General features: G+C 40.6%; 1 protein-coding gene across 1 annotated transcript in view; it reads right to left on the bottom strand.

Annotated features, from left to right (window-relative positions):
* Window positions 1–425: 425 nt before the first annotated feature.
* The window catches only part of GABRR3 (gamma-aminobutyric acid type A receptor subunit rho3), a gene marked incomplete at both ends in the record, with an annotated part of 39,704 nt that continues 26,823 nt past the window's right edge, over window positions 426–13,306 (bottom strand). The window contains 4 exon segments of the mRNA XM_082839238.1: window positions 426–561; window positions 563–726; window positions 5,479–5,662; window positions 12,308–12,452. Coding sequence (XP_082695364.1) covers window positions 426–561; window positions 563–726; window positions 5,479–5,662; window positions 12,308–12,452 — 629 coding nt within the window.

The raw sequence follows: 13,306 nt of genomic DNA on the forward strand, positions 1-13,306 counted from the left end.
ACGTTCTCCATTTAATTTGCAACTCCTTGTAGAAAAATGATTAGCCAACAATAAAGACTGCAGCCGGGCAGTGCTCTCTGTCTCTCTCTGTCTCTCTGACTTGCTTTCTCTCTCTCTGTATATGGTCCAGATGTCTCAGTAACCCCTTACTATCGCAAGGCTGTGTCCTTAAGGCAGCTTCTGGTGTGGGGGAGGCAAGCAGAATGTCGACTCTCATTGATGGAGCCAAATTCTCCTAAGACCTTAAACTCTTTCCTAGATGTGAATCAGTTAACTTTCAAATCTTCTTTGGGCCAAGAGAAGTGACTGGCTGACTCCAGTGTAGTCTAGTACCATCCAATTTATAGTTAAGAGTTGGTGGTTTTTATTGTTGTTTTTAACATAATCTGACTCCAAAACAAATTTTATCAACTGGGCTTTCCTCTTCACACGTAAATACTCCAGTAAAACAAATTAAATGTAATGTACACAATGGGAAATAAAATCCTTGAATAGGTGTCAATGACATGGTTGTTCTCCAGAATGATTCTACCAACCTGCCCTCCTAGTGATTTTCTTCTTTATCGGAGGTGAATCTGTGCTGAGGTTGCCTGTGCATCTTTCTTGCATGGAGTCCTCTTCTGAGTGTAGAGAAAAGGATGTCTGGTCCATGTCAGTTGTACTGTCATGGTAACAACCATTGAAGGCCATGGCTTGAGCTACATCAATACTGTACATTCCAGAAATCTGACAAAAAGACTTTTGTTAGTTAGTCATGAATATGGTTTTAGGAGTTGGAATTACAGTAAAAATCTATAAACAATCAGATTTTAAAAATAGTTTCAATAAATACTAAGAATGTTTGCTTATTTTAAAGAATAGAATTCTGGTTTTGCTTCTGGTGTCTGATGAAAAGTCATTTTCATAATAAATGGAAAACATCATCTTAGACGTCCATTTTTAATAGGGATTTAGAGAGAGAGAGATTTGAGCATCATACAAATAAATGTATCACAACTATAATTGTCAATGTTTTCTAATTTAGTCCAGGCCTGACACGCTGTTACACTCAATGTTTTTTTCCACAAAAGGGAACATTGTTTCAAGTTTTCCTCTTTGTTTCTGAGTAGTATGAATTGCTTGCCCTAAGTTTGTGTGTTGAAATTGAATATGATTTATCAGAAGAGCAATATAAGCAATTGGACTTGTTTTTCAATGTATTTTTCCTCTTTAGAGAAAACATAGCAGTATGCCTAATCAGTGTGGGGTTTTTGTCCCAAAACAGAACAATATCATCTCGTGATCCATTTTTGCTTGAATTTGGGGTGGAGATAGGGAATGATTTTAGCTGCTCCTTTAAAATGCAAATTGACCAAGCCTTCCCACTTTTGCTGAAAAGTACCTTTAAATGATACTAACATAGCTCAATTAAACAACTTGAAATTGGTGTATTTTTTTGAAGGAGTGAGTTATCAATGCTTTCTGGCTCCATTGCTTGACTGAATCTAAACCACTGTTTTTCTTTAAGGTTTTACTCTGCGGGAGATAGTGGTTCTCCCTGATACAGAGCTGTGTCTAGGAAGCAGCTGTTACTAATTGCTTTCTGAGAAAACAAAATTTCTTTTTGATCTCTAGGGAAGCTAAAAAATGAACAAATATGGACAGGCTACTACTGGATGAAAGTATTCATAATTCAAATTGGAGGCTGCAGAGTAAATTCTGCCAAAATGTGTATTTGGTTCAATACTGACTCAAAAACCTAATATTTTACTGAATTCAAGAGACATAAGGACTATTTTGTGCAGTCAGTAAACTAATCAGGGACCCATACTCGAATTATGTTGTCCCTTTTTGTTTTAGTTGTAGAAACTTCTCATAGTAAAATGAAAATGGGTAAAATAAACATGAAACGACATTGAGACTGAATTACTAACCAATAGCCAATAATAACACTTATATCCAACTCTGGATCTGAGGATAGAATAACTATATACTGTCTCCTTGGTTTTCTTTCTCCATTATGATAATTTAGATCTATAAAATTGGTTAAACCTTGCAGTGCACAATTTACCAGTAGGCTGCTAATGTCCACAAGTTTGTAAGTTGGTTGTTCCAGTAGAAACAGTTTTAGAACTGGTCTTTAATTTTTCACTCCAGCTTACAAATAAGCACAAAGCTAAGGCATATTATATCTAAAGTACAGATCTGATGGTTTTAGACTGAGCTCTAAGTCCTAGAATTAGGAAAACATTTGGATGAAGAATAAGAAAGAAAATAGCTTCCTTTCTCCTTTCTGGGCAATGGTCAATGCTAGGGACAAATTTTCCATGGACCTTACTGTTCTCCCATCTCTTGGTATCTGGGGGTGGTTGGGACGGGTGTGTGATGGTGGTGATCGTGGTGTTGGAAGGAAATGAGCTTTGCTTAACTTCATGATTTCATAGGGAGGAACTCCATAGCCTAACATTCCTGGTCTTTCTCATCATCCCTCAATCACTCTACCCTAGGGGTTTGGAAGAAGGCACTGGCATGTGTGTTTTTAGTCCTTTTGGAGTCACTTTAGGATCTGCATTGGTGTCCAGGTTTGTTTTCTGAAATGAGGTAAAGGAGACTGTCCTCACAGGGAAATCCTGAATTGTCTAGCTTCGCCAGTGACCAAGAGAGTAAGTACACTGAATACAGCAATGAAATATTAGTGGGACCCCCTGCTCACAGATCTAAGGCAATTTCTCTAAACTGTTTTACCAATAACAAAGGTAACATTATCACATCCATCTGTCTGGCTCCTACATCTCTCTCTCTCTCTCTCAGACTGGTTTCCCAACTCACATACAGAGGGGAGAGGTATCATTGATTAGCCCCCAATCCTACAGACGTATCTTTTTTCCCTGCATCTCACCAGAGCATCCCACCCCTTTAAAGATCTCTCATCTCAAACAGACTGTTCCCACTATCCCTTTCAAAACCGCTACTCCTTCAGAGAATATGCTCTGGGCACTAATCACAAGAAGAACATAACATTTGTGTAGCACTATATGGTATGCAAAAATGTTAAATGCATTTATTATATCATTTGATCTTCACAACAGCTCTGTGAGGTAATAGGGAAGAAATTCCACCATTTTGCAAATGCAGAATGAGGTTTAGGAGACAGCCTGGCACACGGAGCTAGGATATTAGGTTTGGCATCACTTCTGACTCCAAATCTGTGCTCCTTCATTTGTACCACAAACATATGAAGGGCAAGTAGGACATTTCTTTGAGATAATTGCACCTTTGAAGGAGAATGCATAGAATGGTGGTTTCCAGAGGTTGGGAGGAGGGAGAAGTGGGGAGTTGTTTAATGGGTACAGAGTTTCGATTTTGCAAGGTGAACACTTTCTGGAGATTGGTTGTATGGCAATGTGTATACTCTTAATACTATGAAACTGTACACTTAAAAACAATTAAGGGCTTCCCTGGTGGCACAGTGGTTGAGAGTCCGCCTGCCGATGCAGGGGACACGGGTTCGTGCCCTGGTCCGGGAAGATCCCACATGCCGCGGAGCGGCTGGGCCCGTGAGCCATGGCCGCTGAGCCTGCGCGTCCGGAGCCTGTGCTCCGCAACGGGAGAGGCCACAACGGTGAGAGGCCCACGTACCGAAAAAAAAAAAAAAGAAAAAGAAAACAAAAACAATTAAGATGGCAACGTCTATGTTATGTATATTTTACTACAACTGAAAATAAAAAATAATTTTTAAAGTGAACAATGCTTATTAATTCAAAAGAATATCTTCTGGGGTACGCAGAAGACTGTGAACAACCCGATCAAGTGAAAAAAACATGCAGGTAGTGTGAGCACATGTGCTTTGTGGTGGGGTGGGTGGAGGTGGGGAGTCAGAGGACTAGCTAGAGGTGGCCGAAATTACTACAGTGCCTCTGTCGTGGGTTCACCACTCCCCACATGAAAACAAAACAAAACAAAATAACACAAGAACAAAATTCTTCTCCTTATCACACATTTATCTCTTTCACTTCACAGCTTATCTAATCATGGCTCTTCACAGTGTGGCTATGGACTGGCAAGAGCCAGGGCTTAGAAATGCAGACCCTCAGCTCCCACCCCAGACCTACTGAACGAAAATCTTAACAAATCCCAGGTGATGCGTACATGCCGATTACTGCACACTTGTCTAAAAGCTCCTGATTTTCTCACGCCTGCATAGCGGTCACTGTGGGTATGTATGTGACAGAGACTCATACTTCCATGCTGTCAACAAAAGAAACTAAAGCATCTGCAATGAAGCAAAATCAGTTTCTATTACAGCTTTGACTCAAAGGATATGAAATAAAAGACTGAAGTGGCGTTACAGGAGATCTGAACTGCGATTGCAGCTCTGCTGGCTCTGGATCTTTTGGCAAATCACCAGAGATCATCATCTCCGCAAGGCCTACGTCATGGAGTTGATATGAGGGCTCGGTTCCAGAAGAGGATATACAGATGCTCTGAAAAGTATGAAATACTCTCACTAGAAGTATAAATAAATATTAAATAATGTTTTGGGTGTGTATAAATAGTCATGATAAGAATTTCGTAAACCGGTGTGAATATATCACATTAAAATTGCACATATATATATACACATATACACACACACATATATATAGCAAACAAATTAATTTGATCAGTTAGGTTTCTGAAGTAAAATATCATGTGTCAGTTCTCGTAATAACGGGAAGTTGGTGCCCCAGCCCTTTGTGGAACGAAGCAGGGAGACAGCAATCTATCCAGATTGAGAATGTCACAAGGAACAGGTGATAACATTTAGGCCGAGAAGGTACCTTACTCCCAGTACACTGTGAAGAGAAGAACCTTCCCTCGTGCTCTACCACTCTCCCGAGTGACTAGAAAAGAAAAATAAATCCTAGCTCTTGGTGGAGATCGATCATTGATTGGTTGAGAGCACAGCCTTTGGAGTCAGGGTGCTCCAGAAACAAATCCTGATTCCTCTTAAGCTGTGTGACCTTGGTCAAGTTACTCCCCCATCTGCTCCTATTTCACCTCCGTAAAATGAAGGTGATAAAGTACCAACCTCTTGGAGTTACTCTGAGAATTAAAAGACATAATATGTTGGATGGTTAGCACAATGCCAATATATAAGAAACACTCATTAAATGTTAGCTATTATTATTATCATCATCATCATCTACTTGAAAGGATGTGATTTGTACATCAACCCCTTCTTTTCAAGGGTTAGAGTCAGTGGAGGGGAGCACACTGAGAGAAACTCCTCACACAGAAAATCTCTTGGCAAAGGTGAATGAGGATGCTGAGGAAACCAGCCAGCACAGAGCAGAAAGAATAAAGTTCAATATCAAATTGTCATCACCCCATAGACTTGCATCTTGCCAAGGCACATGGACTTCACACAAGGGTCGCAATGCTGTCAGGAGAGGGCATAGATGAGGGTAGTCTTTTTCACATTCCGGAAAGGATACAACAGTCAAAAGAAGGCAATACCTTCCCTGTCTTCACTGTGGTGAGGTAGTTCACGGCTGCGTACTCAAGGACTGACAGGAAGACAAAGAGGGAGCTAACCCACAGGTACACGTCCACGGCCTTGACGTAGGACACCTGGGGCCGGGAGGCGCACACCCCAGAGAGGATCGTGGACATGGTCAGCACCATGGTGATTCCTGCCATTTGAGAACAGTGATGAGTTCAGTGACATAACCATTCAGCTCCAGGTGCTGGTGCTGGATGACACCGGGGGATACATTTCCAGATTGATACCTGGTGATCAAAGGCGTGTGTGTGTGGACAGAATCCCAGCATGTTAACCTAGTACACGGCTTGAGCCTAAGCAAGAAACTCTGCTTGGATTTCTCTTTCCATCTCATTTTCTCACCCTCACCTCCATTGTCTGTGACGTCTCCTTCCCTCCAGCTAAAGTCTCCATGGAGTCAGACTTGTCTTTAAGGATCCAATGCTTCCCACCCTCAGTTGGGCCTCTTCTAACCATCCCAGGAAGGTAATAATGTATTCAAGTTTTAAAAATTCTTCTGAGAAAGAAATTCTAAAACCATTTCCACTACCCTTCCCCATCATCTCACAACTTCTACTGTTCAGAAAGCGTCTTCATGTCAATCTTTAATCTTTCATTTGTCAGGGAGTGATCTTTAGCAGCATTAAAGATTGCTTTCTCTGTATTTTTCTTTCATATAGAACACTTACAAGCCATCGTTATTGGTATCACTTTGCCCCTGGTTACTGAAACTACAATTCAGTTGAGATTGAGAACGGAAGTGTGTTAGTGGAGGCTGGGTTCAGTGTAAATATTTACTAAGCAACTGCTAAATGCCACTTACTTTCTGCGCCTCCCCTCCCTTTCCCTTGTTGTCCAGTACTCCTACCACTTTCCTTCTCTTCCCTTCCTCTCCCTGACCACTGCCTTCCCCTTCCCTTTCCTTTTCTTCTCTTCCTTTCCCTTCTTTAATCCCTGCCATGGGCGTCAGAGGTAACGAGATCAATGTTCTGGGGGACAATGGAGAAAGAAGTGACTCTGAGACTTCCTTAATAAAATGCCAGCCTTGGGGAGGGCTATTCTGTGTCTACACTAATTTCTCAGAGGCATACTGCAAGAGTACTGCCTGGAGAGAAAGTAAAGTATTGTAAATATTTGAAATGTACACTGGCTGGCATGGTTTTATTTATTAACTTCCCACCAGGGAAGTGCAGATGGAATCCTTAATGATTTTTATAAGTTGTGAGGACATTTTAATGTTAACAGACAGAGTCCCGAACAGCAGGAGGAGCACTGCGATTTACTCCTAAATGTACAGACACAGCATGTGGACAGCTTTCACCCGCACATTTCTACCTTTTCAACAAATTCTATAATTCTGCGAGGTTCTCATCTGAGGGAGGCCCATATCAAAGACAATGACAGTGCTACAGAGCTACTCAATTTCAAATTAAGTTTTTCCTTTGGATGACCCAAACCAATGCAATTTAGCAATTTGATAGTCACCATAGGAGGGCCTGGAATCTCACCTTCACACTGCTTTGAACTCCAGAATAAGAAACCTAAAAGCTTCTCTAGCACTTACCATGAAATGCAGGCCACTGACCCACTGAGTCTCAGGTTTCCCCAACAATGGTAATATCAATAATCTGCGTCTCTGTGGAGGCTGCTTGCATTCCTTGCTACATAAACATGGAGATGTGAACTTTTTATTGATGGATCAGGTGTACGTATAGCTGAAGCTGAGATTAATAAATAAAACTTGCTTGCCTTTATTGAATATTTACCCGCCGCAAACCTAGGTAAATATTAACCACATGTTGCAGAGGAGAGTGGCTAATGAGCCTGAGTTTGGTCAGGAGCAGGACTGAAACCTCTCTCTCTGAGTGTAGAACTATGCTCTTTTCATGCAAACCTGTGGCCTCTCATTCTGAACCTGTAGAGGAAACTTCCTTTTGTTTTGTTTTGTTTTGTTTTTGCGGTACGCGGGCCGCTCGCTGTTGCGGCCTCTCCCGTTGAGGAGCACAGGTTCCAGACGCGCAGGCTCAGCGGCCATGGCTCACGGGCCCAGCCGCTCCGCGGCATGCGGGGTCCTCCCGGACCGGGGCACGAACCCGCGTCCCCTGCATCGGCAGGCGGACCCTCAACCACTGCGCCACCAGGGAAGCCCTCCTTTTGTTTTTAAGATTATAAACCAATTTCTATATATGGAGTATCTCTGAGACAAGATGCTGTAACATTGAGTGTAGAATTATGTCAGGAAGCATGAAGGTACTTTGTGCTTTACAAGAGGCCAAAAGTCTTACTCCTGTCAGGATTTCCCTGGTAAAACCGTGAAAACTGTGAAAATCCTAAATGAACATTCCTATTTAGGAATGTTTACCTCATTTGTTCAAAAATGTTGAAATGTTTTCTCTTACTGGTTTTCTAAGATATGGAAGATAGAACTTGAATTTTTTTCAGTGAACAGTAACATGAAGCTTAATGGACAAAATAAGGGTTTAGAAAAACACACAGATACATGCTCTTGTCATGTATTTTAAATTGATGACTGTTGGGTCAATAAAAGGGAATTGCATTATCTATATTTGCCAGACAGCAATAAACTAGCAGTCATTTTCTTTAGAAAGGTGCTTAGTCCAACTAATTTTTGGTAGCTTTATTTATTTTTAAACCAGCATTCTAGACTTTCCTCTTTAAAAGGAGCAAACAGAGAGAGGGAGAGACAGGGAGACTGGGGAGAAGGGAATGTTGAGTACAGGGAGTAAGGGGTGAGAAAACTGATATATAAATTCCTAAAGCAATAGGACTTGGAGTGAGGAGTATTACAGCTACATTAACCACACTTGTCTTGAGCCACCCCTTAGAAATACATTAACCTTGACAAACTGTATTCATTCCAAGCCCATTAAAGTTAACATCCCAATAAAGGAGTTTTGAATTATAGGAAGTGACCATGTAGTCAAAGAAAGGTCCTGTGTTGGGATCAGAGGACTATTTTCCCACCTACTGAAATTGCTATGCATAGTTAGGAAAGTGTTAAGAGGCAATAGTTAGTCTGGCTTCTGGGACTCAACTTCCCTGAGCCTCGCAGTTTCACTCACCATATTAATTCTTAAGGACACATATGAGATCCAAAGTGCCCTGCAGTTAGGGGAGAATTATTCATCTATCTTTGTGTTTCATTGGCTATCTTTTGCCATATATGATGGAGAGGTTCATTGACCCATGTGAAAGCAGTAGGGCCTGCAGACGTCACTTAGAACTACTGAGTCAGTTCACCCCTTCATTGGCTGTGTGGTGGGGAGCTCTTTTGAAGGAATAGGTGTCTACGTTCATCTTTAAATGAGCAAAAACATTTTCCCTGTAGGCCTAGGCAGAAGAAAAATATTAAGTGATGTGAGGGAGAGAAACACAGGCTGGATATCCAAATACCACTCTATGGCCAGAAAGTAACAACCATTATTCCACAAAGTCGGTGCCAGAGCCCATGGCACAGAAGTTCTGGTTACTTCTATAATGGTAAAATGAATAGCTCCTAAGTATTTACTTTTCCAGGTATACGGGATATCCTCTGTTAGACATTTTGCTTTATGAATGACTACATGCCTGAAAGTTTTAGTTGCCTTTCTCTGCCATGTTTATTTCCTGATAAATGACCCCATTACTTCATACATTGTACATGAATGGCATACCCCAGCAGAGGGGTCAAAACAGGAACGATGGAGACAAGGAAAGAAGGAGGGAGGTAGAAAGGAGAGGAGAACCCTCCATGAGGGTTAAAACATCCTTGAACAGCTTGTAATAGCCTCACACCAGATCGAATAGAAACATAGAATGGTATTTTAACCCATTACACATTCCAAGTTATGACAGCTATTGTCTCTTATGAGAAGTGCCTAATCACAATTGATACTTTTGTGCTGTTCAGCTTCCATTGTTCTTTATCTGAAACGTGACAAATGTGGAAGGGTCTTAACCAGCAAATGATTCATCCTCAATCAGCAAATGAACCCAAATGTGGAAGGGTCTTAATGAATCATCATTGTTTTCAGTTAGTAGCTAAAATACAGTTATTAAAAACATGGTGGACTAAATACTGGTAGTTTAACAACTATGTATTGAGCACAAAATATGTGCAGGACACTGTGCCAGTCACGTAGGGACAGAAAAGAGGATAATAATGATCCTTTTCCTTAAGAAACTCATATTCTAATAGAGGAGACAAGATGAGCTACCAACCCATCCCATAGCCGAACATGAAATAGAGGAAGTAGGGGTCTCAGGAGAGATACAAAGTGCTATGTGGTCCAAAGATGGGAGAGACCATATCTGCCTGGAACCATCAGTAAAGGCTTCTGGCTGTATAGAAATGGCTGAATTTGACAGAGAAAGACAGGTAGGGAGGGCATTCTAGGCAGAGTGAGAGCCAGAACAAATGTATAGAGGTGAGATACGCAGATAGGCATGAGGGCCTGTTTGAGAACACTGAACATTCAAATTGGTTGAAGCTTATCAGGGCTAGTATGTTGAGGCAGGAGTATGATTGAAAATTTAGCAAATAAAAATACAGAACACTCAGTTATATTTCAATTTCAGATGAACAATGAGCAGTGTTTTAGTATCAGTATGTCCCATACAATATTTGGGATATACTTAAACGAAAACATTATTTGGTGCTTATCTAAAACACAGATTTAACCAAGTGTCCTGTATTTTATCTGGTAACCCTCAAGGGACACCTTGGATTCCAAGTGGAGTGTATTTACTCCAACGGCATTTGAGATGGGAGTATTGTGATCACATTTGCGTTTTAGAGATATCACTCTGGTCATAGGGTTGAACTGGGGCAAGAAGAGAAGGAGGTGAAATAAGCTATTACAAGGCCTCTGCAAGCCCAAACTACATCTTTGTACAAATTAGTAAGAGGTGCCCCTTCCTCTGGAGGACGTCACCCCAAACCATGTCCCATGGAACTTTGGCTGGATTTCTGCTCCCTACTCCTCACTGGGTGCACTGAAAAATTAGGAGTTTGGAATTAACAGATACACGCTACTATATATAAAATAGATAAACAGCAAGGACTTACTATATAGAACAGGTTACTATACATAATATCTTGCAATAACCTGTAATGGGAAGGGATCTGAATCACTTTGCTGTACACCTGAAACTAACACAACATTGTAAATCAACTATACGTCAATAAAAAAAAAGTTTTTTTTAAACAGAGGGCAAAAACAAAAAACAAAAAAACAAAAAAACAACAGAGGGCAAAGTATCTTTGAAAGAACTTGAAGGTGGTAGGAAGGAAAAGCCTGAGAGGATAGCAGTGTTCTAGGAATACTACAGTTCTATTAAAAAGGAGAGGGACACTTCTTATTTGTATATTATTTTACATAAATCTGCATAGCAATTTCCTAACCCTGAGGAATCAGATGTAGACGCAAGAAGCACAGAATTTCAGGGGCGACTTAAATGGATTTCAGTGTTCTCCATTCACCCCACCCTGCCCTGGAACCAGCGTTTACTGCTGTCATTTTCAAAGTATAAGAGTTGAGCAGTCAGCTTCAGGGATCCTATTGAAAATCATATCCATAAACCTTTAGAGACTGAATGCCCTTCTCATTCTGTCTCGAGGGCTGGAAATAGGCCTTTAGTCTCCTCTTTTGGGTCTACACTGCCCTACTGCGGTCAGGGCCAGGCTGCTCTGATGTGAAGGAAAAGCCACAATAATTTAATTACTCATTCAGATAGTATGTTTCCTCTTGAAGACATTCAAGCCTCAAATGCTTGTAGATTGAAGCTTTTAATAGGGGAAAGAGGTGAACAAATTATTAATATTAATGACGATTTATGTCTTTCAAATGATCTTTTGAAGTATGCATATAATTTGTGAACATTAACTTAGAAATCACCCTTTCTGGAATGAATTGCGTGATAATTACAATGATTATGAACCACTTATGACAATCTTCTCTCTAGTTAGAGCATTACAGGTGAAAGAACAAAATCAACCAAAATGATAGAGTTCTGCCCCAAACCAGCTAAGAAGGCAGGTGGGATTGACTCTTGGGTTCCCACTAAGTAACATGTTATCTAAGTGCTTAGCTTGGCAACTCCACTTTGTAAGGACTCAATAACTGCTATGTGGGTCTGAAATCATTCCCATAAATCTGTATGTGTGACAGTGGCAATATAATATATGTAGATAGAGGAGATAATATACCTGTTAATGAGGCTGGACATGTTTCTCCACCTGAAATCTCTTGCCCACTAATGTGTCACCATACCTAAAATTCCACTGCAGCTGATTCTGATTTTAGCGTTTAGATTACGCCCTAATTTCTAACTAGTGCTCATGTTTCCAAATTCAAACATCCCCTTCTCCAAGACGTAATTTATTAAGGTACCAGTAGTATAGTGTGAATTGGTTTGAATTGAAATCTTCTGTGATGTACGGGTTTGTCAGGGAAAGTGAAATGAACTTGGGCAAAGGATAGGGAGGTTTTCCTGAAAGGGAGAAGAGAGACATTTATAAAGTGAGGCTGTTTATCCTTCATAATTTCACCCTCTCTCCTTACTATCATCCAGCTTTGGTCAGTTGGTGCAGCCTTCATACCTAATGTCTGGATTCCCGAGGAAAGAGTCCAACTACAATTTGCCCTTGAGGCTGTCAAGCCAAATACTGTAACCTGAGCCCACATCAGTAACTATCCCTACTAAACCATCAGTCTCTTTCCCTCTCCACTTATCACCCTTTTTATTTACATTCCTCGACATTTCTCCCATATTAACATTTCACAAAGGTGTGGAAAGACTTACCCTCCTGCAGGAACAGCTCTCTGGTCAATCCAAAATGAAACCCAGGAAAGCATTACCATCAACACAGCCGGGAGACAGGTTTGCAGCACAAAGAAGAAAATATGCCTCCTTAGCCCAAAGTTGATGAAAAGCCTGTTGTACCAACCTGTGAGAAAAAGCCAAAGTTTTCATCAGAACAGGCTTCTTCGCGGAAACCCCACACTTAGTGAAACAACCTGCTTCTTTAGACTCCAAGCTCTTAGGGAACATGGAACTTAACACACTCACCCTTGTTTACCCAGCATTGGCATAGGACCTGGGCCTGGCACTCCATCCAATGTTTGTTGAACTAACTGAACTGCAGTCTGTTTAATTATCTGACTCAAAGATCCTCTTTTAAATTTCATACCTGCTGTTCAGGGATGAATGGTAATTACATTTTATGGGATGGCCTTTAAAGACCTTTCTCCAAAATATACTGTGTTTGCAGTGTTTCTGCAGGTGAGAAAGTCTTCAGTACGTGGCTAATGACTGATGCAATAGCCAATACACTATTTATTAGCTATAACAAATGAAATGAAATATTTTATGTGAAGGAAAAGATTCACAGTAGCTACTAGGTCACTGGATTCCAAGTTAGGATCCAGACAGCTAGGGATTCAAAGAAGAGCTAGGGGGAGGGAGTATCCGTAAACTATTTTTTATTATTTCAAAGTTTCACGGGTACCATTAACTTATCTATGATAAGTCTGCCAAAAAGTAGCCAAATGATGTTCTTTTCCTTGTTGTTGGAATTATATAAACTCATGTTGGTAATATTGATTAATTTGTGCTGATCAAAAGTACAAATTGTAGTCACATCCACACACATTTTGTTCAGGTTTCCCTTTTCACATTGGCTGCAAGGAAGTTTAAAGCCATATTTTTGGACCATCTATAGGACTTCTCTGAGTGCCATTCTCTAATAACCACATATATTCTATAACATAACTTACCCTTGTTTTACATTTTTCTTTCTCA

This window comes from Leucopleurus acutus, assembly GCF_964270905.1.
Source record: "Leucopleurus acutus genome assembly, chromosome: 5".
NCBI classification, from domain to species: Eukaryota; Metazoa; Chordata; class Mammalia; order Artiodactyla; family Delphinidae; genus Leucopleurus; species Leucopleurus acutus.